This window comes from Macaca nemestrina, chromosome 9 (assembly GCF_043159975.1).
Source record: "Macaca nemestrina isolate mMacNem1 chromosome 9, mMacNem.hap1, whole genome shotgun sequence".
In the NCBI taxonomy this organism is placed as follows: domain Eukaryota; kingdom Metazoa; phylum Chordata; class Mammalia; order Primates; family Cercopithecidae; genus Macaca; species Macaca nemestrina.
This window is the reverse complement of record NC_092133.1, coordinates 11,073,033-11,100,209: the sequence shown is the minus strand read 5'-3', so window position 1 is coordinate 11,100,209 and position 27,177 is coordinate 11,073,033. Positions and strand designations below refer to the sequence as shown.

The window sequence follows — 27,177 nt, the reverse complement described above, 5'->3', positions numbered from 1 at the left end:
AAGAGCACAGAGAGAAATTTAAAGCTGGGTGTCCGGGGGAGACATCACATGTCGGCCGGATCCGTGATGTTCCCTGAGCCATAAAACCAGCAAGTTTTTATTAGCGATTTTCAAAAGGGGAGGGAGTGCACGAATAGGGTGTGGGTCACAGAGATCACATACTTCACAAGGTAATAAAATATCACAAAGCAAATGCAGGCAGGGCAAGATCACAGGACCACCGGATGAGGAGAAATTAAAATTGCTAATGAAGTTTCGGGCACGCATTGTCATTGATAACATCTTATCAGGAAACAGGGTTTGAGAGCAGACAACCTGTCTGACCACAAATTATTAGGTGGGAATTTTCCTCCACCTAATAAGCCTGGGAGCGCTACAGGAGTCCGGGGCTTATTTCATCCCTTTGGCTTCAACCACAAAAGACGGAAGGCCTTAAAAGGGGTCATCTATAAGCCTACCTTCAGGGCGCATTCTCTTTCTCAGGGATGTTCCTTGCTGAGAAAAAGAATTCAGCAATATTTCTCCTATTTGCTTATGAAAGAGGAGAAATATAGCTCTGTTCCGTCTGGCTCTCCGGCAGCCAGTTCAAAGTTACCTCTCTCGCTCCCTGAATCTCACTGTTATCCTGTTTTTTTTTTTTTTTAAGATGCCCAGATTACATATTGTTCAAACACACACGCTCTACAAACAATTTGTGCAGTTGATACAATCCCAGGGTCCTGAGGTGACATTCATCCTCCTCAGTTTATGAAGAAGATGACAGGATTAAGAGATTAAACTGAAGACAGGAATCGGAAAACACAAGGGTATTGATTGTGGAAGTGATAAGTGTCCATGAAATCTTCACAATTTATGTTCAGAGATTACAGTAAAGACAGGTGTAAGAAATTATAAAAGCATTAATTTGGGGAACTAATAAATGTCCGTGAAATCTTCACAATTTATGTTCTTCTGCCGCAGCTTCAGCCGGTCCCTCTGTTCAGGGTCTCTGACTTCCTGCAACACATGTGTCAGTGGATGGGGCAGGCAAGCCCAGAGGTCAGAGGGATCAGATTGGTCTCCAGTGAGGCCTGTGTCCCTTGCTGAGCTCACTGGGCTGAAGACTTGGGCAGACACATGGGGAGCAAGTGACAGGAACCAGAAATTGAGTAGTTTTCATGATGCTTGCCATGTCCGGAGACTTTTCCTTTTGGAGCTTTTCACCCTCAAGTTTAATTCTAGCCTTTGTCTTTGTTGCAATTAAAGACACGTTGCCGACCACTACCTTACCTGCATTGACAGTAGGTAAATAATCCTCTCAACCGTTCCTAGGGCTCACTCTCTACCTCTGGACAAATGTTTTTTTCTGGAAAGGATAGGATGAGGGTCAAGGTGGGCCCCTGTGTTTTTCATGTCCTTGTGCATTAGTGGGAGGAAGTTGGAGTCTCTGGGGAGCCAGTCCTGGTTCTGGTGTTGGAGGCTGGAGGGTGCTGGTGACCTGTCTCCCATGGGATCCTCTTCCAAGTATCAGGAAAGATCCTCATCCAGGTGCTGAGGACAAGCCCTGGAGGACTCCCTACATCCTGATGGGACCTCGTTCCTGGCCCTCTGGCCATGCATTGCAGAGCTGCAAGGGTGGGTGACAGTTCCTGTCCCTGCAGCTGTCTGGCCAAGGCCTTGCCATCCTTGGCAATTTGCCAGAAACCAGGGAGGACCACATGGGTGCCACCTAACTCTTGATCATGGGGACAGCATGGGCATGCCCTCTGGAGCTATGGCACTCATTCCTGTGTGTGCCCAGAGTAGGGAGTAGGGCACTATTCCTGTCACCTCCACTGGGGTCATAGGTGCTTCCTGAAAACTTGATCCTCCATAAACCCGGGCAGGATAGCGTATCACCTCTCCTTCCACTGTGATGAAGCTGAACCTCTGGTTGCAATCATGCTCAATCGTGACTACTTGTCCAGGTGACCTTGGCCATTAGGAAGTGCCCTGAGTGTGGAATGTGCCTTAGATCCTTGACCTCCTGATAGGGATTGCTGAAGGGTTCTTGTGTTCCCCTGCAGGACCTGAATCCAGTTTGGCCCTGAGGCTGGTGAATGGAGGTGACAGGTGTCAGGGCCGAGTGGAGGTCCTATACCGAGGCTCCTGGGGCACCGTGTGTGACGACAGCTGGGACATCAATGATGCCAGTGTGGTCTGCAGGCAGCTGGGCTGTGGCTGGGCCATATCAGCCCCAGGAAATGCCCGGTTTGGCCAGGGCTCAGGACCCATTGTCCTGGATGATGTGCGCTGCTCAGGGAATGAGTCGTACCTGTGGAACTGCCCCCACAATGGCTGGCTCTCCCACAACTGTGGCCATAGTGAAGACGCTGGTGTCATCTGCTCAGGTGGGTCTCCAAGACTTTGGGTTTCCTCTCTTGGGGTAGATTTTGCTCAGGAAGTGAGGTCTTAATATATTCTAATCTCCTCACTCAGAGCTTTTTCAACCTTTCCTGTATTTCTGATATCTCCTTAGCTCTCTCCTAGGAAACTGCATGAGTCCTTGCCACATTACCAGATTTTGAGGAGTTCAGGGAGAAAAATGGGCCAAAGTGTAATAAGGGTCACGTCTTCGTTCACCTACTGAGGCAGCGCAAGCAGAGAGAGAAGAGGAAAGTGCTGGGTCTTTGCCTTTTAGTGTGGCTGGAAAGGAATAGCTAGGGTCAGGCTGTTCATGAAGATAGTGGTTGATTTGGGTCGGGGCTTTGCAGGCTGCATAGAAGCATGATATCTGCTTGGCTTCTGTTGATGGCCCCAGGCTGCTTTAGTTCCTGGCAGAAGGAGATGGGGAGCTGTCCTGGGCAGAGGTCACATGGCAAGTAAAGGAAGCAAGAGAGGGCAAGAGGGAGGGCCCAGACTCTTCAACCACCAGCTCTTGCTAGGAACTAAGAGAAGAACTCACCCTTGACCAGAGAGGGCACTAAGTGATTCATAAAGCGTTGGCCTCCATGACCCAGACATGGCGCATCAGGCCTCACCTCTATACTTCGAGTTTCCAATCCCAAGATGAGTCTTGGATGGGACAAACATCCAATCTATAGCACGCTGTCTCTCCAAGGTTCCGCCTTTCCCCTACTGAAAGGTTTAGGTGACAGTGAGGTGGATGCAGCACATATAGGCGTTGGGGGAGGGTCGATCTCACTGGGAGGAGCCCAGAAGCAAAGGCTCATGCTGGGAAGGGAGGGTCTTCTGGTGAGGCCCAGTAAGCAGGCCTCAGACTGGAAACACAAGGCTTGGAATGTAGATCTGTGTCTGTCCATGTCTGGCCTGGGTTTTGGGAGTGTGAATGCTTGACTGCAATTCCCTCCAGAGAACTGCAGTGTCCTGCCTGTGCACTGGTCAGGTGTGGGGTGGGCAGTGCCCGTGAGACCTGCTGAGCAAAGCCTTGTTCTGAATGACTGTGGGCTGGGCTGGAAGATCATAGGCTGGATTTTTGCTAGAGTGGCCTCTTCATACTTGCTGACTCAGGGACTGCTAAGACATGCAAGGGAGAGGGTTGGTTTTGTGTCAACCTGATTACTATGGGCAGACACAAACTTAATCACTTTGGAGCTGGCAGTAGTGGCAGGATCTGCCCAGACATCTTCCAAGGAGCATCCTTGTGGGGACATGCATGGCAATGCCCCTCCCTCTTGATGGGGACCTAGCATAGACTGAACGCATGACCTGTTTAGCTCCTTCCACCTTTGTTCCAGTTTTGCCAGCTTCTGTGTAGTGCATCTGATCTGACCTCCTTTCTCACAGCCGCCCAGTCCCATTTGACGCCCAGGTCAGGTGATTCCCCAGTGTCCTTCCTTGGGATATCCCTTTTCTTTCTGCACAATTGTCCTTTTTCCCACTCTGCAGAGCCCTCCTTCTTATCTGTGGGTCATACTATTTTCCCTGCTCTGTAACTGAGACCCTAGCATGAAGCTTCTTAACCAGACAGGTATGATCTTTCTAAGAATTGAGAGTGATTGCCAAAGTCTCCTGGGAAGGCAATGTCAGCTATAGCCTTAAACATGACTGTCTGTGGGCAAGCAATGTCAGTGCAGGCCTGATACCTCCATTCCTCACTCCTTCAAACACCCCCAGATGCGGCAGGGCCCCGTCTACCTCCAGAAAGGCAGAGGCCGTGCTCTGGCAGGGAGAGATATATTAGATATTTCTGGTGCCTCCACTTGCCAGGAGACTTTATACTCCTTTGGGCAGCTCCCCGATCCTTCTAACATTTTAGTTTCAAGTGTGAGAGTCTCAGCAATGGTGTCCAATGTGCCCATCAGTCCATGTGTCTGTGGATGGGGCAGGTAAACCCTTTGTAGCTGAGAAGAGGATATTCCACACTTCAGAGGTAGGAGGGATCAGACTGGTCTCCAGCGAGGCCTATGTCCCTGGCTGTGCTCCTTGAGCTACAGACTTGGGCAGACACCTGGGGAGCAAGTGGCAGGAACCAGAAATCGAGTAGTTTTCATGATGCTTGTCTTGCCCAGAGACCTTTCCTTTTGGAGTTTTTCACCCTCAACTTTAATTCTAGCCTTTGTCTTTGTTGCAATTTACAGACCTGTTGTCGACCAGCACCTTACCTGCATCGACAGTAGGTAAATAATCCTCTCACCCCTCCCTAGGGCTCACTCTCTACCTCTGGACAAATGTTTTGAATGAAAATGATAGGATGAGGGTCAAGGTGAGCCCTTCTCTGTTTCATGTCCCTGTGCATTGAGTGAGAGGAAGTTGGAGTCTCTGGGGAGCCAGTCCTGGGTCAGGTGTTGGAGGCTGGAGGGTGTTGGTGACCTGTCTCCTGTGGGACCCTGTTCCAAGTATCAGGAAATATCCTCATTCAGGTGCTCAGGACAAGCCCTGGAGGGCTCCCTACTCCTGGGACCTCATTCCTGGCCCTCTGGCCATGCATTGCAGACCTGCAAGGATGGGTGACAATTTCTGACCCTGCAGCTGACTGGCCAAGGCCTTGCCATCCCTGGTAATTTTCCAGAAGTCAGAGAGGACCACGTGGGTGCCACCAAAGTCTTCAACATGGGGACAGCATGGGCCTGGCCTCTGGAGCTGTGGCGCTCCATCCTGTGTGTGCTCAGAGTAGGGAGTGGGGCGTCCATTCCTGTCACCTCCACTGGGGTCACAGGTGCTTCCCCAAAACCTGAGACTCCACAAACCCAGGCAGAATAGGGTATCACCTCTCCTTCCACTGTGATGAAGCTGAACCTCTGGTTGCAGTCATGCTCAATCGTGACTGCTTGTCCAGGTGACCTTGGCCATTAGGAAGTGCCCTGAGTATGGAATGCGCCTTAGATCCTTGACCTCATGGTAGGGATGGATGAAGGGTTCTTGTGTTCCCCTGTAGGATCTGAATCCAGTTTGGCCCTGAGGCTGGTGAATGGAAGTGACAGGTGTCAGGGCCAAGTGGAGGTCCTATTCCGAGGCTCCTGGGGCACTGTGTGTGATGACAGCTGGGACACCAGTGATGCCAGTGTGGTCTGCAGGCAGCTGGGCTGTGGCTGGGCCACATCAGCCCCAGGAAATGCCTGGTTTGGCCAGGGCTCAGGACCCATTGTTCTGCATGATGTGCGCTGCTCAGGACACGAGTCCTACCTGTGGAGTTGCCCCCACAATGGCTGGCTCTCCCACAACTGTGGCCATCATGAAGACGCTGGTGTCATCTGCTCAGGTGCGCCTCCAAGACCTTGGGTTCCCTCTCCTAGACTGGAGTTTGCTTAGGAAGAAAATCCTAATTACATTGTGATCTCCTCACTCAAAGCTTCTTCTATGTTTCCCGTATTTATGCAGTCTTGTTAGCTCTCTGCTAAGAATCTGTATGAATTTCGCTATAGGGCCTGGTGTTCCTGTGGTCACTTAGGACAGGGGACCAAACTCAAACAACCCAGACTTTCTCCCTTTGTTGAGGCAGTGCAAGGAAGAGGCAGAAGAGAAAAGTGCTGGCTCCCCAGGGCCCCCTTTCTCCCCTGCTGAGTAGCACTGGGTGAGGGTATCATGGACGCAGGACAGACAGCAAGGCAGGGGAGGATTCCTCTCGCTGCGAGGAATTCTGAAATAAAAATGCTTGTCTGGAAGTGGGTTCTCAGCTGAGACCCATTGAGGACGTCTGCAAATAGAGGCTCAAGGGTTAGGAATGTAAATGTGTGTCTCTTCATGTCAGGCCTGGGTTGTGTGGGGTTGGAGTTCTTGACCTCAGCTCCTCTTAGAACGCTGCTGAGCATTGCCTGTGCCCCAGGTCTGGTGTGGGGAGGGCAGCCCACATGAGGCCGGCCAGGCATGGCCTTGTTATTGCCTCTGGTCCGGGCTGGAAGATCACACAAGGGATTTTGGCTGGAGTGGCTTCCTCAGCCTTGTTGACTCAGAAACGCCTAAGACATGCAAGGGAGAGGGTGGGTTTGGGGTCATCCTGGTTACCCTGGGCAGACACAAAGTTAATCACCTCAGAGCTGGCAATAGTGGACAGGATCTGCCTCGACCCTTTACATGGTGCATCTCTGTGGGGATGGCATGGCAATGTCCCTGCCTGTGTGATCGGAACTAGGATGGACTGAGTGTCACACTTGCCCATTTCTTTCCCTCCTCGTTCCAGTTTTGCAGACTTCTGTGTAACATGCCTGATCTGACCTTCTCTTCTCTTTCTCACAGTTTCCCAGTCCCAGTCGACACCTGGTCCAGGTAAGTTTCCAGTGTCCTTCCTCAAAACGTCCCTTCTCTTTCTGCCCAATCACCCCTTCCCCACTCCACAGAGCTCTCCTGTTTCTGTCTGTGGATACTGTGGAGCATATTATTTCTACCCCCAACACCGGCTATGTAACTGAGACCCCAGCACAACGCTTTTTAAACACACGTCGGATTCAGGAGGCTTCTGTCTTCTTTTCAACCCCTCTCAGCTTAATGAAACAGTTTCAAACTGTCCCAGTGGACAGCCCTTACAGCTTCAGGAACTGGCCCATGTTTAATCAGCTTTGGTCCTTTTATATTCAGGACTCACATATAGATTCTGAAAATTGAGGGTGTCATCTTCTGAACTGTTCAAGGCATCGTCAGGGCAGGCTCAATACCCCCATCCATCGCTGCTGGAAAAATTCCAAGATTATGATGGGCCACATTTGTATCCAGAAGATGCAGAGTTTGTGCTTGGGCAGGGAAAGGGATAATAAAAGTTTGTGGTGTCTCTGCTTAGCCAGAAACCTGATTCCTGATTGTCCCCTGGGAAGCCCCTGGTTCCCCTAACATTTTAGCTTCCAGTGTCCGAGCCTCAGCAATGGCGTCTGATATCCTAGTCAGTCCATGCATCAGCAGATGTGGGATGGCATGGTGGGGAGCATCCCCTAACACATAGAAAGATACCTCAGGATTAGAGAAATGGAGGGCTCAGTCTGGTCTCCAGCAGGACCTTTGCCCCTGGATGAGTTCACAGCAGAGGAGACCTGGGCAGACACATGGGAAGCAAGTGGCAGGAACAGGAAGTGGAATTGTTTCCAGTTTGATTCCCCCTCCCACGGAACCTTTTGTTCTGGGCCTTTTCCCTTCAAGTCTAATTCTGTCTTTTTTCTTTGTTGCAATTTACAGACACTTGGCTGACCTCACCTGCGTCAACAGCAGGTAAATAATCCTCTCACCCCTCCGTAGGGCTCACTATCTCTGGACATATTTTGTGTTTCAAACTGATAGGATGCGGCTCAAGGTGGGCCCCTCTCTTTCATGTCCCTGTGGGTTGCGTGGGAGGAAGGTGGAGTCTCTGGTGAGCCAGTCCTGGGTCTGATGTTGGAGGCTGGAGGCTGCTGGTGATCTGTCTCTCATGGGACCCTGTTCCAAGTGTTCGGGAATGATCCTCATCCAGGTGCTCAGGACAAGCACTGGAGGGCTCCCTAATAGTGTAGGGACCTCATTCCTGGCCTTCTGACCATGCACTGCAGACCTGCAAAAGTGCGTGAAAATTTCTATCCGTGCAGCTCTCTGGCCATGGCCCCGCTATCCCTGGCAATTTGCCAGAAACCAGAGAGGACAGCATGGGTGCCACCAAACTCTTGAACATGGGGCCAGCATGGGCCTGCCCTCTGGAGCTGTGGAGCTCCATCCTGTGTGTGCCCAGAGTAGGGAGTGGGGATACCATTCCTGTCACCTCCACTGGGGTCACAGATGATTCCCCAAAACTGAGCCTCCATAAACCCGGGCAGCATAGTACATCCCCTCTCCTTCCCCTGTGATAAAGCTGAACGTCTGGTAGCAGTAATATACAATCCCTGATAGGGATGGATGAGGGTTCTTGTGTTCCCCTGTAGGATCTGAATCCAGTTTGGCCCTGAGGCTGGTGAATGGAGGTGACAGGTGTCAGGGCCGAGTGGAGGTCCTATACCAAGGCTCCTGGGGCACCGTGTGTGATGACTACTGGGACACCAATGATGCCAATGTGGTCTGCAGGCAGCTGGGCTGTGGCTGGGCCACATCAGCCCCAGGAAATGCCCAGTTTGGCCAGGGCTCAGGACCCATTGTCCTGGATGACATGCGCTGCTCAGGGCACGAGTCCTACCTGTGGAACTGTCCCCACAGAGGCTGGCTCTCCCACAACTGTGGCCATCATGAAGACGCTGGTGTCATTTGCTCCGGTGGGCCTTCAAGACCTTGGGCTCCCACTCTTAAGTTCCAGTTTGCTCGGGAAGAAAATCCTAATTACATTGTGATCTCCTCACTCAAAGCTTCTTCTATGTTTCCCGTATTTATGCAGTCTTGTTAGCTCTCTGCTAAGAATCTGTATGAATTTCACTATAGGGCCTGTTGTTCCTGTGGTCACTTAGGACAGGGGACCAAACTCAAACAACCCAGACTTTCTCCCTTTGTTGAGGCAGTGCAAGGAGGAGGCAGAAGAGAAAAGTGCTGGCTCCCCAGGGTTCCATTTCTCCCCTGCTGAGTAGCACTGGGTGAGGGTATCATGGACGCAGGACAGACAGCAAGGCAGGGGCGGAATCCTCTCGCTGCGAGGAACTTTGAACTAAAAATGCTTGTCTGGAAGTGGGTTCTCAGCTGAGACCCATTGAGGACGTCTGCAAATAGAGGCTCAAGGGTTAGGAATGTAAATGTGTGTCTCTTCATGTCAGGCCTGGGTTGTGTGGGGTTGGAGTTCTTGACCTCAGCTCCTCTTAGAACGCTGCTGAGCATTGCCTGTGCCCCAGGTCTGGTGTGGGGAGGGCAGCCCACATGAGGCCGGCCAGGCATGGCCTTGTTATTGCCTCTGGTCCGGGCTGGAAGATCACACAAGGGATTTTGGCTGGAGTGGCTTCCTCAGCCTTGTTGACTCAGAAATGCCTAAGACGTGCAAGGGAGAGGGTGGGTTTGGGGTCATCCTGGTTACCCTGGGCAGACACAAAGTTAATCACCTCAGAGCTGGCAATAGTGGACAGGATCTGCCTCGACCCTTTACACGGTGCATCTCTGTGGGGATGGCATGGCAATGTCCCTGCCTGTGTGATCGGAACTAGGATGGACTGAGTGTCACACTTGCCCATTTCTTTCCCTCCTCGTTCCAGTTTTGCAGACTTCTGTGTAACGTGCCTGATCTGACCTTCTCTTCTCTTTCTCACAGTTTCCCAGTCCCAGTCGACACCCGGTCCAGGTAAGTTTCCAGTGTCCTTCCTCAAAACGTCCCTTCTCTTTCTGCCCAATCACCCCTTCCCCACTCCACAGAGCTCTCCTGTTTCTGTCTGTGGATACTGTGGAGCATATTATTTCTACCCCCAACACCGGCTATGTAACTGAGACCCCAGCACAACGCTTTTTAAACACACGTCAGATTCAGGAGGCTTCTGTCTTCTTTTCAACCCCTCTCAGCTTAATGAAACAGTTTCAAACTGTCCCAGTGGACAGCCCTTACAGCTTCAGGAATTGGCCTGTGTTTAATCAGCTTTGGTCCTTTTATATTCAGGACTCACGTAGAGTTTCTGAAAATTGAGGGTGTCACCTTCTGAACTGTTCAAGGCATTGTCAGGGCAGGCTCAATACCCCCATCCATCGCTGCTGGAAAAATTCCAAGATTATGATGGGCCGCATTTGTACCCAAAATAGGCAGAGTTTGTGCTGGGGCAGGGAAAGGGATAATAAAGGTTTGTGGTGTCTCTGCTTAGCCAGAAACCTGATTCCTGATTGTCCCCTGGGAAGCCCCTGGTTCCCCTAACATTTTAGCTTCCAGTGTCCGAGCCTCAGCAATGGCGTCTGATATCCTAGTCAGTCCATGCATCAGCAGATGTGGGATGGCATGGTGGGGAGCATCCCCTAACACATAGAAAGATACCTCAGGATTAGAGAAATGGAGGGCTCAGTCTGGTCTCCAGCAGGACCTTTGCCCCTGGATGAGTTCACAGCAGAGGAGACCTGGGCAGACACATGGGAAGCAAGTGGCAGGAACAGGAAGTGGAATTGTTTCCAGTTTGATTCCCCCTCCCACGGAACCTTTTGTTCTGGGCCTTTTCCCTTCAAGTCTAATTCTGTCTTTTTTCTTTGTTGCAATTTACAGACACTTGGCTGACCTCACCTGCGTCAACAGCAGGTAAATAATCCTCTCACCCCTCCGTAGGGCTCACTATCTCTGGACAAATTTTGTGTTTCAAACTGATAGGATGCGGCTCAAGGTGGGCCCCTCTCTTTCATGTCCCTGTGGGTTGCGTGGGAGGAAGGTGGAGTCTCTGGTGAGCCAGTCCTGGGTCTGATGTTGGAGGCTGGAGGCTGCTGGTGATCTGTCTCTCATGGGACCCTGTTCCAAGTGTTCGGGAATGATCCTCATCCAGGTGCTCAGGACAAGCACTGGAGGGCTCCCTAATCCTGTAGGGACCTCATTCCTGGCCTTCTGACCATGCACTGCAGACCTGCAAAAGTGCGTGAAAATTTCTATCCGTGCAGCTTTCTGGCCGTGGCCCCGCTATCCCTGGCAATTTGCCAGAAACCAGAGAGGACAGCATGGGTGCCACCAAACTCTTGAACATGGGGCCAGCATGGGCCTGCCCTCTGGAGCTGTGGAGCTCCATCCTGTGTGTGCCCAGAGTAGGGAGTGGGGATACCATTCCTGTCACCTCCACTGGGGTCAAAGATGATTCCCCAAACTCTGAACCTCCATAAACCCGGGCAGCATAGTATATCACCTCTCCTTCCCCTGTGATAAAGCTGAACGTCTGGTAGCAGTAATATACAATCCCTGATAGGGATGGATGAGGGTTCTTGTGTTCCCCTGTAGGATCTGAATCCAGTTTGGCCCTGAGGCTGGTGAATGGAGGTGACAGGTGTCAGGGCCGAGTGGAGGTCCTATACCAAGGCTCCTGGGGCACCGTGTGTGATGACTACTGGGACACCAATGATGCCAATGTGGTCTGCAGGCAGCTGGGCTGTGGCTGGGCCACATCAGCCCCAGGAAATGCCCGGTTTGGCCAGGGCTCAGGACCCATTGTCCTGGATGACATGCGCTGCTCAGGGCACGAGTCCTACCTATGGAACTGTCCCCACAGAGGCTGGCTCTCCCACAACTGTGGCCATCATGAAGACGCTGGTGTCATTTGCTCGGGTGGGCCTTCAAGACCTTGGGCTCCCACTCTTAAGTTCCAGTTTGCTCGGGAAGAAAATCCTAATTACATTGTGATCTCCTCACTCAAAGCTTCTCTGTTTTCTGTATTTCTGTAGTCTTGTTAGCTCTCTGCTAAGAATCTGTATGAATTTTGCTACAGTACCTGGTCACTTAGGCCAGGGCTCCAAACTGAGACAACCACCCAGACTTTATCCCCTTCCTGAGGTAGTGCAAGAAAGAGGAAGAAGAGAAACGTGCTGGCTCCCCAGGGCTCCATTTCTCCCAGGCTGAGTAGCGCTGGGTGAGGGTATCGTGGACACAGCACAGGCAGCAGGGGCAGGGAGGGATTCTCTGACTGCAAGGAACTCTGAACTAAAGATGCTTGTCTGGAAATGGGTTCTCAGCTGAGATCCGGTGAGGACGTCTGGAAATAGTGGCTCAAGGGTTAGGAGTGCAAATGCATGTCTGTTTGTGTCAGGCCCGGGTCACATGGGGTTGGAGTCCTTGACCTCAGGTCCTCCCAGAACGCTGCAGAGCACTGCCTGTGCCCCAGGTCCGGTGTGCGGAGGGCAGCTCCCATGAAGCCAGCCAGGCATGGCTTATTATTGCCTGTGGTCGGGTCTGGAAGATCACACAAGGCATTTGGGCTGGAGTGGCCTCCTCAGCCTTGCTGTCTCAGGAACTGCCAAAACATGCAAGGGAAAGGGTTGGTTTAGGGTCAATCTGGTCACCCTGGGCAGACACAGTTACTCACCTCGGAGCTGACAATAGTGGCTGGGATCTGCCCAGACCCCTTATATGGTGCATCTCTGTGGGGATGTCCTCGGCAATGCCTCTCCCTCTGTGACAGGGACTAGGATGGACTGAGTGTCAGGCTTGCCCAGTTCCTTCTACCTTTGTTGCGGTTTTGCCATTTTCTGTATAGTGCATCTGATCGGACCTTCTCTTTCTCACAGCTGCTCAGTCCCAGTCAACGCCCAGGCCAGGTGAGTCCCCAGCATCCTTCCTCGGGATGTCCCTTCTCTTTCTGCCCAGTTACCTCTTCCCCACTCCACAGAGCTCTCCTGCTTCTCTGTGCAGATACTGTGGGGCATGTTATTTTCACCCCCACCACTCTGTAACTGAGACCCCAGCACAGTGCTTCAACAGACCTAGAGTTCAGGAGGCTTCTGTTTTCTGTTCAATTTCTCTCAGCTTTCATGAAGCAGTTTCATACTGTACAATGGACAACCCTTAGAGGTTCAGGAAGTGGCCTCGTGTTTAATGAGTTTTGGCTCCTTCATATTCAGAGCTGATACAACATTTCTGAGAATTGAGAGTGATTGACAAAGTCACCTGGGAAGACAATGTCAGTTTGAGCCTTAAACATGACTTCCGCCATGGGCAAGCAATGTCAGTGCAGGCCTGATACCTCCATCCCTCACTCCTTCAAACAGCCCAGATTTTGCAGGGCCACATCTGCATCCAGAAAAGGCAGAGGCCATGCTTGGGCAGGGAGAGGGATAATAAATATTTCTGATGCCTCCACTTACCAAGAAACTTGATACTCGTTTGGACGGCTCCTTGGTTGCCTAACATTTTAGCTCCAACTGTCAGAGTCTCAGCAAATGGTGTCAGATGTGCCCATCAGTCCATGTGTCACTGGATGGGGCAGGCTAACCCTTTGTAGCCGAGAGAAGGACATCTCACACTTCAGAGGTAGGAGGGATGAGACTGGTCTCCAGCAAGGCTTTTGTTCCTGGCTGAGCTCACTGAGCTGAAGACTTGGGCAGCACTTGGAGCAAGTGGCAGGAACCAGAAATTGAATAGTTTTCATGATGCTTGCCTGATCCAGAGACTTTTTTTTTTTTTTTTTTTGTAGCTTTTCATCTTCAAGTCTAATTTTGTCCTTTCTCTTTGTTGCAATTTACAGATACTTGGCTGACCACCAACTTACTGACGTTGCCAATAGGTAAATCATCCTCTCACTCCTCCCAGAGGCTCACTCTCTACCTCTGGACAAATGCTTCTTTTGAAAATGATAGAATGAGGCTCAAGGTGGGAGCCTCTGTTTTTCATGTTGCTGCGAATGGCCTGGGGAGAAAGGTGGACTCCCTGGGAACCTAGTTCTGGGTCTGCTGTTGGGGGCTGGAGGGTGCTAGTGACCTGTCTCCCCTGGGATTCTGTTTTATGTAGTCATGAAAGATCCTCATCCAGGTGCTCAGAACAAGCCCTGGCGGGCTCCCTAATCCTACTGGGACCTTGTTCCTGGCCCTCAGGCCACAGGCTGCAGACCTGAGAAGAGTGGGGAAAGTGCCTGTCCCCGCTGCCGTCTGGCCAAAGTCCTGCCATTTCTGGCACTTTGTTAGAAGCCAGAGAGGACCCTGTGGGTGCCACCAAACTCCTGAACATGAGGCAGGTCTCGGCCTCCTATCTGGAGCTGTGGGGCTTCATCCTGTGTGAGAATGGAGCTCAGAATGAGGAGTGAGGCCTCCATTCCTGTCACTTCCAGTGGAGTCGCAGGTGCTTTCCCAATTATTTGAGCTTCCATAGACTTGGGTAGAGTAGGACCTCACTGTTTCTTCCACTATGATGAAGCTGAACCTCTGTTTGTCTTCATATTCCAAGGTGATTACCTGCCCACGTGACTTTGGCCATGAGAAACTGCCCTGAGTGTAGAACATTCCTTAAATCCTTAACCTTGAACTCATAATCAGTATGGATGAAGGGTTCTTCTGTTGCCCTGTAGGATCTGAATCCAGTTTGGCCCTGAGGCTGGTGAATGGAGGTGACAGGTGTCAGGGCCGAGTGGAGGTCCTATACCGAGGCTCCTGGGGCACCGTATGTGATGACTACTGGGACACCAATGATGCCAATGTGGTCTGCAGGCAGCTGGGCTGTGGCTGGGCCACGTCAGCCCCAGGAAATGCCCGGTTTGGCCAGGGCTCAGGACCCATTGTCCTGGATGACGTGCGCTGCTCAGGACAGGAGTCCTACCTGTGGAACTGTCCCCACAGAGGCTGGCTCTCCCACAACTGTGGCCATCATGAAGACGCTGGTGTCATTTGCTCAGGTGGGCCTTCAAGATATTGGGCTGCCTCTCTTAGGTTGAAGTTTGCCCCTGAAGAAAATCCTAATTACATTGTGATCTCCTCACTCAAAGCTTCTTCTCTGTTTTCTGTATTTCTGTAGTCTTGTTAGCTCTCTGCTAAGAATCTGTATGAATTTTGCTACAGTACCTGGTCACTTAGGCCAGGGCTCCAAACTGAGACAACCACCCAGACTTTATCCCCTTCCTGAGGTAGTGCAAGAAAGAGGAAGAAGAGAAACGTGCTGGCTCCCCAGGGCTCCATTTCTCCCAGGCTGAGTAGTGCTGGGTGAGGGTATCGTGGACACAGCACAGACAGCAGGGGCAGGGAGGGATTCTCTGACTGCAAGGAACTCTGAACTAAAGATGCTTGTCTGGAAATGGGTTCTCAGCTGAGATCCGGTGAGGACGTCTGGAAATAGCGGCTCAAGGGTTAGGAGTGCTAATGCATGTCTGTTTGTGTCAGGCCCGTGTCACATGGGGTTGGAGTCCTTGACCTCAGGTCCTCCCAGAAGGCTGCAGAGCACTGCCTGTGCCCCAGGTCCGGTGTGGGGAGGGCAGCTCCCATGAAGCCAGCCAGGCATGGCTTATTATTGCCTGTGGTCGGGTCTGGAAGATCACACAAGGCATTTGGGCTGGAGTGGCCTCCTCAGCCTTGCTGTCTCAGGAACTGCCAAAACATGCAAGGGAAAGGGTTGGTTTAGGGTCAATCTGGTCACCCTGGGCAGACACAGTTACTCACCTCGGAGCTGACAATAGTGGCTGGGATCTGCCCAGACCCCTTATATGGTGCATCTCTGTGGGGATGTCCTCGGCAATGCCTCTCCCTCTGTGACAGGGACTAGGATGGACTGAGTGTCAGGCTTGCCCAGTTCCTTCTACCTTTGTTGCGGTTTTGCCATTTTCTGTATAGTGCATCTGATCGGACCTTCTCTTTCTCACAGCTGCTCAGTCCCAGTCAACGCCCAGGCCAGGTGAGTCCCCAGCATCCTTCCTCGGGATGTCCCTTCTCTTTCTGCCCAGTTACCTCTTCCCCACTCCACAGAGCTCTCCTGCTTCTCTGTGCAGATACTGTGGGGCATGTTATTTTCACCCCCACCACTCTGTAACTGAGACCCCAGCACAGTGCTTCAACAGACCTAGGGTTCAGGAGGCTTCTGTTTTCTGTTCATTTATCTCAGCTTTCATGAAGCAGTCTTATAGTGTACAATGGAAAACCCTTAGAGGTTCAGGAAGTGGCCTCGTGTTTAATGAGTTTTGGCTCCTTCATATTCAGAGCTGATACAACATTTCTGAGAATTGAGAGTGATTGCCAAAGTCACCTAGGAAGGCAATGTCAGTTTGAGCCTTAAACATGACTTCCGCCATGGGCAAGCAATGTCAGTGCAGGCCTGATACCTCATCCCTCACTCCTTCAAACAGCCCAGATTTTGCAGGGCCACATCTGCATCCAGAAAAGGCAGAGGCCATGCTTGGGCAGGGAGAGGGATAATAAATATTTCTGATGCCTCCACTTACCAAGAAACTTGATACTCGTTTGGACGGCTCCTTGGTTTCCTAACATTTTAGCTCCAACTGTCAGAGTCTCAGCAATGGTGTCAGATGTGCCCATCAGTCCATGTGTCACGGGATGGGGCAGGCTAACCCTTTGTAGCCGAGAGAAGGACATCTCACACTTCAGAGGTAGGAGGGAGGAGACTGGTCTCCAGCAAGGCTTTTGTTCCTGGCTGAGCTCACTGAGCTGAAGACTTGGGCAGCACTTGGAGCAAGTGGCAGGAACCAGAAATTGAATAGTTTTCATGATGCTTGCCTGATCCAGAGACTTTTTGTTTGTTTGTTTGTTTGTAGCTTTTCACCTTCAAGTCTAATTTTGTTCTTTCTTTGTTGCAATTTACAGATACTTGGCTGACCACCAACTTACTGACGTTGCCAATAGGTAAATCATCCTCTCACTCCTCCCAGAGGCTCACTCTCTACCTCTGGACAAATGTTTCTTTTGAAAATGATAGAATGAGGCTCAAGGTGGGAACCTCTGTTTTTCATGTTTCTGCGAATGGCCTGCGGAGAAAGGTGGACTCCCTGGGAACCTAGTTCTGGGTCTGCTGTTGGGGGCTGGAGGGTGCTAGTGACCTGTCTCCCCCGGGATTCTGTTTTATGTAGTCATGAAAGATCCTCATCCAGGTGCTCAGAACAAGCCCTGGCGGGCTCCCTAATCCTACTGGGACCTTGTTCCTGGCCCTCAGGCCACAGGCTGCAGACCTGAGAAGAGTGGGGAAAGTGCCTGTCCCCGCCACCGTCTGGCCAAAGTCCTGCCATTCCTGGCACTTTGTTAGAAGCCAGAGAGGACCCTGTGGGTGCCACCAAACTCCTGAACATGAGGCAGGTCTCGGCCTCCTATCTGGAGCTGTGGGGCTTCATCCTGTGTGAGAATGGAGCTCAGAATGAGGAGTGAGGCCTCCATTCCTGTCACTTCCAGTGGAGTCACAGGTGCTTTCCCAATTATTTGAGCTTCCATAGACTTGGGTAGAGTAGGACCTCACTGTTACTTCCACTATGATGAAGCTGAACCTCTGTTTGTATTCATATTCCAAGGTGATTACCTGCCCACGTGACTTTGGCCATGAGGAACTGCCCTGAGTGTAGAACATTCCTTAAATCCTTAAATCCTTGACCTCATAATCAGTATGGATGAAGGGTTCTTCTGTTGCCCTGTAGGATCTGAATCCAGTTTGGCCCTGTACAATGGACAACCGTTACAGGTTCAGGAACTGGCTTCATGTTTAATGAGTTTTGGCTCCTTCATATTCAGAACTGATATAACCTTTCTGAGAATTGAGAGTGATTGCCAAAGTCACCTGGGAAGACAATGTCAGTTCGAGCCTTAAACATGACTTCTGCCATGGGCAAGCAATGTCAGTGCAGGCCTGATACCTCCATCCCTCACTCCTTCAAACAGCCCAGATTTTGCAGGGCCACATCTGCATCTAGAAAAGGCAGAGGCCATGCTTGGGCAAGGAGAGGGATAATAATATTTCTGATGCCTCCACTTACCAAGAAACTTGATACTCGTTTGGACGGCTCCTTGGTTGCCTAACATTTTAGCTCCAACTGTCAGAGTCTCAGCAATGGTGTCAGATGTGCCCATCAGTCCATGTGTCACTGGATGGGGCAGGCTAACCCTTTGTAGCCGAGAGAAGGACATCTCACACTTCAGAGGTAGGAGGGATGAGACTGGTCTCCAGCAAGGCTTTTGTTCCTGGCTGAGCTCACTGAGCTGAAGACTTGGGCAGCACTTGGAGCAAGTGGCAGGAACCAGAAATTGAATAGTTTTCATGATGCTTGCCTGATCCAGAGACTTTTTTTTTTTTTTTGTAGCTTTTCATCTTCAAGTCTAATTTTGTCCTTTCTCTTTGTTGCAATTTACAGATACTTGGCTGACCACCAACTTACTGACACTGCCAATAGGTAAATCATCCTCTCACTCCTCCCAGAGGCTCACTCTCTACCTCTGGACAAATGTTTCTTTTGAAAATGATAGAATGAGGCTCAAGGTGGGAGCCTCGGTTTTTCATGTTTCTGCGAATGGCCTCGGGAGAAAGGTGGACTCCCTGGGAACCTAGTTCTCGGTCTGATGTTGGAGGCTGGAGGGTGCTAGTGACCTGTCTCCCCCGGGATTCTGTTTTATGTAGTCATGAAAGATCCTCATCCAGGTGCTCAGAACAAGCCCTGGAGGGCTCCCTAATCCTACTGGGACCTTGTTCCTGGCCCTCAGGCCACAGGCTGCAGACCTGAGAAGAGTGGGGAAAGTGCCTGTCCCCGCCGCCGTCTGGCCAAAGTCCTGCCATTTCTGGCACTTTGTTAGGAGCCAGAGAGGACCCTGTGGGTGCCACCAAACTCCTGAACATGAGGCAGGTCTCGGCCTCCTATCTGGAGCTGTGGGGCTTCATCCTGTGTGAGAATGGAGCTCAGAATGAGGAGTGAGGCCTCCATTCCTGTCACTTCCAGTGGAGTCGCAGGTGCTTTCCCAATTATTTGAGCTTCCATAGACTTGGGTAGAGTAGGACCTCACTGTTTCTTCCACTATGATGAAGCTGAACCTCTGTTTGTATTCATATTCCAAGGTGATTACCTGCCCACGTGACTTTGGCCATGAGAAACTGCCTGAGTGTAGAACATTCCTTAAATCCTTAAATCCTTGAACTCATAATCAGTATGGATGAAGGGTTCTTCTGTTGCCCTGTAGGATCTGAATCCAGTTTGGCCCTGAGGCTGGTGAATGGAGGTGACAGGTGTCAGGGCCGAGTGGAGGTCCTATACCGAGGCTCCTGGGGCACCGTATGTGATGACTACTGGGACACCAATGATGCCAATGTGGTCTGCAGGCAGCTGGGCTGTGGCTGGGCCACGTCAGCCCCAGGAAATGCCCGGTTTGGCCAGGGCTCAGGACCCATTGTCCTGGATGACGTGCACTGCTCAGGACAGGAGTCCTACCTGTGGAACTGTCCCCACAGAGGCTGGCTCTCCCACAACTGTGGCCATCATGAAGACGCTGGTGTCATTTGCTCAGGTGGGCCTTCAAGACATTGGGCTGCCTCTCTTAGGTTGAAGTTTGCCCCTGAAGAAAATCCTAATTACATTGTGATCTCCTCACTCAAAGCTTCTCTGTTTTCTGTATTTCTGTAGTCTTGTTAGCTCTCTGCTAAGAATCTGTATGAATTTTGCTACAGTACCTGGTCACTTAGGCCAGGGCTCCAAACTGAGACAACCACCCAGACTTTATCCCCTTCCTGAGGTAGTGCAAGGAAGAGGAAGAAGAGAAACGTGCTGGCTCCCCAGGGCTCCATTTCTCCCAGGCTGAGTAGCGCTGGGTGAGGGTATCGTGGACACAGCACAGGCAGCAGGGGCAGGGAGGGATTCTCTGACTGCAAGGAGCTCTGAACTAAAGATGCTTGTCTGGAAATGCGTTCTCAGCTGAGATCCGGTGAGGACGTCTGGAAATAGCGGCTCAAGGGTTAGGAGTGCAAATGCATGTCTGTTTGTGTCAGGCCCGTGTCACATGGGGTTGGAGTCCTTGACCTCAGGTCCTCCCAGAACGCTGCAGAGCACTGCCTGTGCCCCAGGTCCGGTGTGCGGAGGGCAGCTCCCATGAAGCCAGCCAGGCATGGCTTATTATTGCCTGTGGTCGGGTCTGGAAGATCACACAAGGCATTTGGGCTGGAGTGGCCTCCTCAGCCTTGCTGTCTCAGGAACTGCCAAAACATGCAAGGGAAAGGGTTGGTTTAGGGTCAATCTGGTCACCCTGGGCAGACACAGTTACTCACCTCGGAGCTGACAATAGTGGCTGGGATCTGCCCAGACCCCTTATATGGTGCATCTCTGTGGGGATGTCCTCGGCAATGCCTCTCCCTCTGTGACAGGGACTAGGATGGACTGAGTGTCAGGCTTGCCCAGTTCCTTCTACCTTTGTTGCGGTTTTGCCATTTTCTGTATAGTGCATCTGATCGGACCTTCTCTTTCTCACAGCTGCTCAGTCCCAGTCAACGCCCAGGCCAGGTGAGTCCCCAGCATCCTTCCTCGGGATGTCCCTTCTCTTTCTGCCCAGTTACCTCTTCCCCACTCCACAGAGCTCTCCTGCTTCTCTGTGCAGATACTGTGGGGCATGTTATTTTCACCCCCACCACTCTGTAACTGAGACCCCAGCACAGTGCTTCAACAGACCTAGGGTTCAGGAGGCTTCTGTTTTCTGTTCAGTTTATCTCAGCTTTCATGAAGCAGTCTTATAGTGTACAATGGAAAACCCTTAGAGGTTCAGGAAGTGGCCTCGTGTTTAATGAGTTTTGGCTCCTTCATATTCAGAGCTGATACAACATTTCTGAGAATTGAGAGTGATTGCCAAAGTCACCTGGGAAGGCAATGTCAGTTTGAGCCTTAAACATGACTTCTGCCATGGGCAAGCAATGTCAGTGCAGGCCTGGTACCTCCATCCCTCTCTCCTTCAAACAGCCCAGATTTTGCAGGGCCACATCTGCATCTAGAAAAGGCAGAGGCCATGCTTGGGCAGGGAGAGGGATAATAAATATTTCTGATGCCTCCACTTACCAAGAAACTTGATACCCGTTTGGACGGCTCCTTGGTTGCCTAACATTTTAGCTCCAACTGTCAGAGTCTCAGCAATGGTGTCAGATGTGCCCATCAGTCCATGTGTCACTGGATGGGGCAGGCTAACCCTTTGTAGCCGAGAGAAGGACATCTCACACTTCAGAGGTAGGAGGGAGGAGACTGGTCTCCAGCAAGGCTTTTGTTCCTGGCTGAGCTCACTGAGCTGAAGACTTGGGCAGCACTTGGAGCAAGTGGCAGGAACCAGAAATTGAATAGTTTTCATGATGCTTGCCTGATCCAGAGACTTTTTTTTTTTTTTTTTTTTTTGGTAACTTTTCATCTTCAAGTCTAATTTTGTGTTTTCTCTTTGTTGCAATTTACAGATACTTGGCTCACCACCAACTTACTGACGTTGCCAATAGGTAAATCATCCTCTCACTCCTCCCAGAGGCTCACTCTCTACCTCTGGACAAATGTTTCTTTTGAAAATGATAGAATGAGGCTCAAGTGGGTGGCTCTGTTTTTCATGTTTCTGCAAGTTGCCTGGGGAGAATGGTGGACTCCCTGGAACCTAGTCCTGGGTCTGATGTTGGAGGTTGGAGGGTGCTAGTGACCTGTCTCCCCCGGGATTCTGTTTTATGTAGTCAGGAAAGATCCTCATCCAGGTTGTCAGGAGAAGCCCTGGAGGGTTCCCTAATCCTACTGGGACCTTGTTCCTGGACCTCAGGCCCCAGGCTGCAGATGTGAAAACAGTGGGGAAAGTGCCTGTCCCCGCCGCCGTCTGGCCAAAGTCCTGCCATTCCTGGCATTTTGGTAGAAGCCAGAGAGGACCCTGTGGGTGCCACCAAACTCCTGAACATGAGGCAGGTCTCATCCTCCCATCTGGAGCTGTGCAGCTTCATCCTGTGTGAGAATGGAGCTCAGAATGAGGAGTGAGGCATCCATTCCTGTCACCTCCAGTGGAGTCACAGGTGCTTTCCCAATTATTTGAGCTTTCATAGAGTTGGGCAGAGTAGGACCTCACTGCTTCTTCCACTATGATGAAGCTGAACCTCTGTTTGTATTCATATTCGAAGGTGATTACCTGCCTACGTGACTTTGGCCATGAGGAACTGCCCTGAGTGTAGAACATTCCTTAAATCCTTGACCTCATAATCAGTATGGATGAAGGGTTCTTGTGTTCCCCTGTAGGATCTGAATCCAGTTTGGCCCTGAGGCTAGTGAATGGAGGTGACAGGTGTCAGGGCCGAGTGGAGGTCCTATACCGAGGCTCCTGGGGCACCGTGTGTGACGACTACTGGGACACCAATGATGCCAATGTGGTCTGCAGGCAGCTGGGCTGTGGCTGGGCCACATCAGCCCCAGGAAATGCCCGGTTTGGCCAGGGCTCAGGACCCATAGTTCTGGATGATGTGCGCTGCTCAGGACAGGAGTCCTACCTGTGGAACTGTCCCCACAGAGGCTGGCTCTCCCACAACTGTGGCCATCATGAAGACGCTGGTGTCATCTGCTCAGGTGGGTCTCCAAGACTTTCCAGACCCAAGAGTGGGCTCCCTCTCTTGGGGTGGAGTTTGCTCCAGAGGAAAGTCGTAATTGCATTCTGATCTCCTCACTCGAAGCTTCTTCTGTGTTTCCTATGTTTCTGAAGACTTGTTAGCTCTCTGCTAAGAATCCATATGAATTCACTGCCTGGTGTTCCTATGGTCACTTAGGAGAGAGGGCCAAACTCACACAACAATCCAGACTTTATCCCCATCCTAAGGCAGTGCAAGGAAGAGGCAGAAGAGAAAACTGCTGGCTCCCCAGGGTTCCATTTCTCCCCTGCTGAGTAACAGTGGGTGAGGGTATGGTAGCCACTGCACAGACAGCGGGGCGGAGGAGGGATCCTCTCCTTGGGAGAGGCTCATGGTAAGGAAAGGACACATTTTGGGGTAGGGAATTCTCACTTAAGGCCCCAGTAAGGAGCATTTGGATTGGAGGCATATGGGCTAGCAGTGTAAATGTGTAGCTGTGCATGTGTGACCTGGTTCTTGGTCAGTTTCAACTCCTTCCAAAGAACTGAAGTGCATTGTCTGTCTAGCAAGCCTGGTGTTGGGAGGGCAGCCCCCATGAGATCGCCAGGCAAACCCTTGTTATTACCTGTGGTTTGGGATGGAAGATCACACAGGAGATTTTTGCTGGAGTGGTATCCTGAGACTTGCTGACTTGGTGAATTACTAAAACCTTCAAGGGAAAGGGTTGGTTTTGGTTCAACTTGGACATCACATCCAGACACAGAGTTAATTGCCTTGGAGCTGGAAATGGTGGGCAGAATCTGCTTGGACCTTTTCTAAGGAGCATCTTCGAGTCCAGCCAAAGCACTGGCATTCAGCAGGTCTGGGTGAAACTCCTGGGTCTTGCTTGAAGCCTCTGGCCACTCCTTACCTCATTCGATGTGGAAGGTTCCCTTATTTACCAGTTGTCAATTGATCTTTAAAGAGGATTTATTATTAGGGATGCTTTTGTTTGCACATGGCAGGAACTGAACTCAAACTCTCTTTAGCTAGGAAGGAATTCATTGGCTCAGGTATCCAGAATGTTTAGTGGTGGATCTGGAGCTTCAGGTACAGCTGGTTCCAGAAGTTCTAAGTCTTTTTTCCCTATGCTTTGCTTACATTTACCCTTTTATCTGTGTGGGCTTCACTATCAACTTGCTTTTTGCATATGGCTGAAAGACAGCAGAGGGCAGCCCCAAGTCTATATCCCACCAGGAGAAGGAGTCAGGCTGTCCCAGTACCTCTGGCTGACAAGGCCTGGGAGGACTCTGATTGACCTGCTTGTCAACAGGTGCTTTCTTCCAAACCATCTCTATTAGCTCTGATGGCTCAGCCAGAGTTCTATACCCATCTTTGTGTTCCCTTGGGGCGATGGGAAGGATGGGGGCACTAGGCTGTACTTGAACCTTGTAGGATGCTACTTTTTAAAATAGGAATGACTGTTTCTATTAGCATAAAAAACAGGCAGGATGTTTGAGACAGAGTCAGCAGTCCCTTAGTTGGACCCTTCCTTTCCTTTGATACTCTCTGCTCTTTGTTGGCTGACGTTACCCCTCTATCCCAAGATGGAACCTTCCCTCTCCCTGGCTGTTGTCCATGTTCGTTACCATCATCTCTATCTAGTTCCAGGACTTTTTCATTATCCCCAACTGAAAGCTCTTACCCCTTAACCATTCATAATCCATTCCTCTTTCCCTCAGCTCCTGGCAACCACTAATCTGCTTTCTGTCTCTGTATACAGATTTTACTAAGAACCCTGATCATTTTCTGTGAATGGAATCATAGCCTTTTCTGTCTGGCTTCATTCACTTAACATAATGTTTCCAAGGTTCATTCATGTTTTAGCATGTGTCAGAACTTCATTACTTTTAATTGCCAACTAATATTCCATTGTATGGCCATGCCATCTTTTGTCTATCCATTTATCAGCTTATGGACATTTGGATTGCTTCCATCTTTTGGCTGTTGTGAATAAGGCTGCTATGAACATTAGTGTATGATTTTTTTGTTTGCACTTGTGTTTCCAATTTTGGGAGATATATATCTAGGAGTGGGATTTCTGGGTAATAGGGTAATTATGTTTAATTTATTGTGGAAACACCGAACAGTTGCCATAGCTGCTGCACCAATTTGCTTTCCCCCCAGCAATGCCTGAGAATTCTGATTCCTCCATATCCTCACCAACACTTGTTATGATGTCTTTTTCATCATGGCCATCCTAGTGGGTGTAAGGTGGTATTTCATGGTGTTTTGATTTGCATTTCCCTGATGACTAATGATGCTGAGCATCTTTTCATGTGTTGGTGGGCCCTTTGTATATATTCTTGGGAGAAGAGTGGCTTCGTTTTATAGATACTAAGCTGAAGACCAGAAGAACTAGACTAATATCAGTATCTTAGCCCAGCTCCTGAGCTCACCGGACAGGGTTCAGTTACACAGAGGGATCAGGATGCCTGGCCCAGTGTTGTGTCTAGCATGTGACATTCCTTCATGGAGGCCTAACTCTGCCATTTTTCCTCCACTCTCAGGCATAGGCACCTCTAGGTATGCACAACTAAGTGTTATCATAGTCACTTCTGCCCACTGTCCCTGTAGCTCATGGTATTCAGTGGGTCCAGGTTTTGTTTCAGATTGAAGGCAAGCTGTGGGTTTGAAAGTGACTCAGGAACAAGCCTCAGGCCTGATGGGGTGGTCCCTGTGAGCAGAGTGAGTCAGCCAGAGGTGGAGAGGTGGAATCTCCCAAGAACCAGGTCCTAGGGCTGCACTTTGCCAGGCAAGTGGGAGCTGGTCTTGGTTGCATCCTGCTGCAGGGGCGCTTGAGCCCAGTGGTCCCTGCAGATCCAGGCTGATGGCTCCTGCACTTTAACCTCTGAATCTGAAGGCCTGGCTCAGCACTTGAATTTCTGGGCACTGAGATAACTCCATTGGAGAACATGCACAGCTCAGTCCGTGCCCAAAGGTTCTAGAAGACAGCCCTTAAGGATAACATGTTGAAGAACAGGCTTCCGTCAATGTCTATGCTGCTGGAGAACATTGACTGGAGACCCAGAAACCTTGGCCTTCTGGAAGAATTCAGAACTTCACTCTGACCTCAGATCCTCTCCCTTTAGCAGATACAGGAGAGAGTGAATTTTCCTGTCTCTTCTAGAATCCAATTCTGGTGTGGCCCTGAGGCTGGTGAATGGAGGTGACAGGTGTCAGGAGTGGAGGTCCTATACCAAGGCTCCTGGGGCACCATGTGTGATGACAGCTGGGACACCAATGATGCCAATGTGGTCTGCAGGCAGCTGGGCTGTGGCTGGGCCATGTCAGCCCCTGGAAATGCCCAGTTTGGTCAGGGCTCAGGACCCATTGTCCTGGATGATGTGCGCTGCTCAGGGAACGAGTCCTACCTGTGGAGCTGCCCCCACAATGACTGGCTCTCCCACAGCTGTCAGCATAGTGAAGCCACTGTCATCTGTTCAGATGGGCCTCCAAGACTTGGGCCTCTATTTTAGTGCATGGTTTTCTCCATGACAAGGCTTCTCTTTGCACTAACCTCCTCCCAGCCTGAGCTTCTCTTCTAGATGGCCAGTTTCTCTGATACCTCAACAGGGCAAGAACATCAGCAAATGTTGTCGATGTCTTTGACTTTTATGGGTAGGCACTAGCTTCTTCCTTACATAGGTTCCTATAGCAAACAAGGGTTCAGTCAACTTTCAGCTGTAAGAGTGAATTCTTCAAACACCTTTTTTTGAGACTAACCCTTAATGTTGTTTATGTCTACTGTTCCACTCTCCTGGATGACTCTTGGGGAGCATTTCTAAGTGACAAGGTGGGACAGACACTCAACATTTATCTCGCTCATCATCCTGGGCACTGGGACTGACTCACGTTTTCTTCTTTTCCTTGCAGCCACCCAAATAAATTCTACTGTGTCAGGTGAGTCTGCTCCACCCCAGCCTAGCAATATTCTCTTGGAAATTCCACTCTCTCTTGTTTCCAGAAGTAGGAGGAGTAGGGTAAGTTCCCCCTGAGGGGTAATTTCTCTCTGAGGGCTCAGACCTTTGTTAGGGTGATGAGCTGAGTTCCCACTGCCATCACTCTCATGTCTGGCTGCACTGCAGAGGACCCCTGTGGCCTCCTGCTATTGCCTGCTGATAGTGCTAAGTGCTGGCAGAGATGCTGCTGTGGAAGGAGGCTTTGGTCCTCCCATTATTTCAGATGAAAATAACTGTCTAAATTAACCCATGGAAAATTGGGACCTTCATTTTAGAAACATAGCCAAGCGAGACTTCTGCATGTATTTGTCAAATGAAGAATTCTTTCACTTTGAGGGAGCCATCCCCAACATGTTTTTGTGCCACAGTGAAAATATCCTGGGCCAAATATGTTGGGAGGTGCTACATACTCTAGACCTTACTGGCCATGAACAGTGTAAACTGGAATGGTCAAGGCTCTGAGAAGTCCTATACTAAGGAAAAGGATTTAACTTTGTCAGTCATACAAATGACTATGGAATGGAAAAATTATCTAGTAAATTCCTAAACAGCTTCATTTTTTTTTTTTCTAGATTGGTGGCATCCAACAACTACAATCACTACAAGTAAGTATCACATTTTCCACCTGAATCATAGGTCATGCATTTCTTATCCTCAAGCTTGGCTATCCATGAGTGAATGCTCTGCCCCCACCCCAGCCTTCCTCAATCTGCACATAGCCCTGGCCTGTCCCACTACACCCTTCACCTCTTCATTTGAATCAATGAGATAAGTATTCTTAAAATAATCGACTTAAAGGCTTTTATTTTGGGGGGTATCTCCAAAGCTTTGGGAAGAAGAAGGGAGACAAATAGTAAATGGATAATTTTACTACAAATTATGCTTTTCCACGTCATTTTTATTTCACTATATGGATATGTTTCAATAGATTTTCATTGC

At 50.4% G+C, this 27,177-nt stretch overlaps 1 protein-coding gene across 1 annotated transcript in view; it reads left to right on the top strand.

Annotated features, from left to right (window-relative positions):
• Positions 1 to 27,177, top strand: part of LOC105471399 (deleted in malignant brain tumors 1) — a 93,823-nt gene that overhangs the window by 43,311 nt on the left and 23,335 nt on the right. Inside the window, exons 15-29 of the mRNA XM_071068709.1 lie at positions 2,046 to 2,369; positions 6,655 to 6,684; positions 7,582 to 7,614; positions 8,295 to 8,618; positions 9,593 to 9,622; positions 10,520 to 10,552; positions 11,234 to 11,557; positions 12,514 to 12,543; positions 13,470 to 13,508; positions 14,286 to 14,609; positions 15,569 to 15,598; positions 16,522 to 16,560; positions 21,915 to 22,238; positions 26,153 to 26,179; positions 26,811 to 26,843. Of these exons, the coding sequence (XP_070924810.1) occupies positions 2,046 to 2,369; positions 6,655 to 6,684; positions 7,582 to 7,614; positions 8,295 to 8,618; positions 9,593 to 9,622; positions 10,520 to 10,552; positions 11,234 to 11,557; positions 12,514 to 12,543; positions 13,470 to 13,508; positions 14,286 to 14,609; positions 15,569 to 15,598; positions 16,522 to 16,560; positions 21,915 to 22,238; positions 26,153 to 26,179; positions 26,811 to 26,843 (1,944 nt within the window). The remainder of the gene's footprint in view (positions 1 to 2,045; positions 2,370 to 6,654; positions 6,685 to 7,581; positions 7,615 to 8,294; positions 8,619 to 9,592; positions 9,623 to 10,519; positions 10,553 to 11,233; positions 11,558 to 12,513; positions 12,544 to 13,469; positions 13,509 to 14,285; positions 14,610 to 15,568; positions 15,599 to 16,521; positions 16,561 to 21,914; positions 22,239 to 26,152; positions 26,180 to 26,810; positions 26,844 to 27,177) is intronic.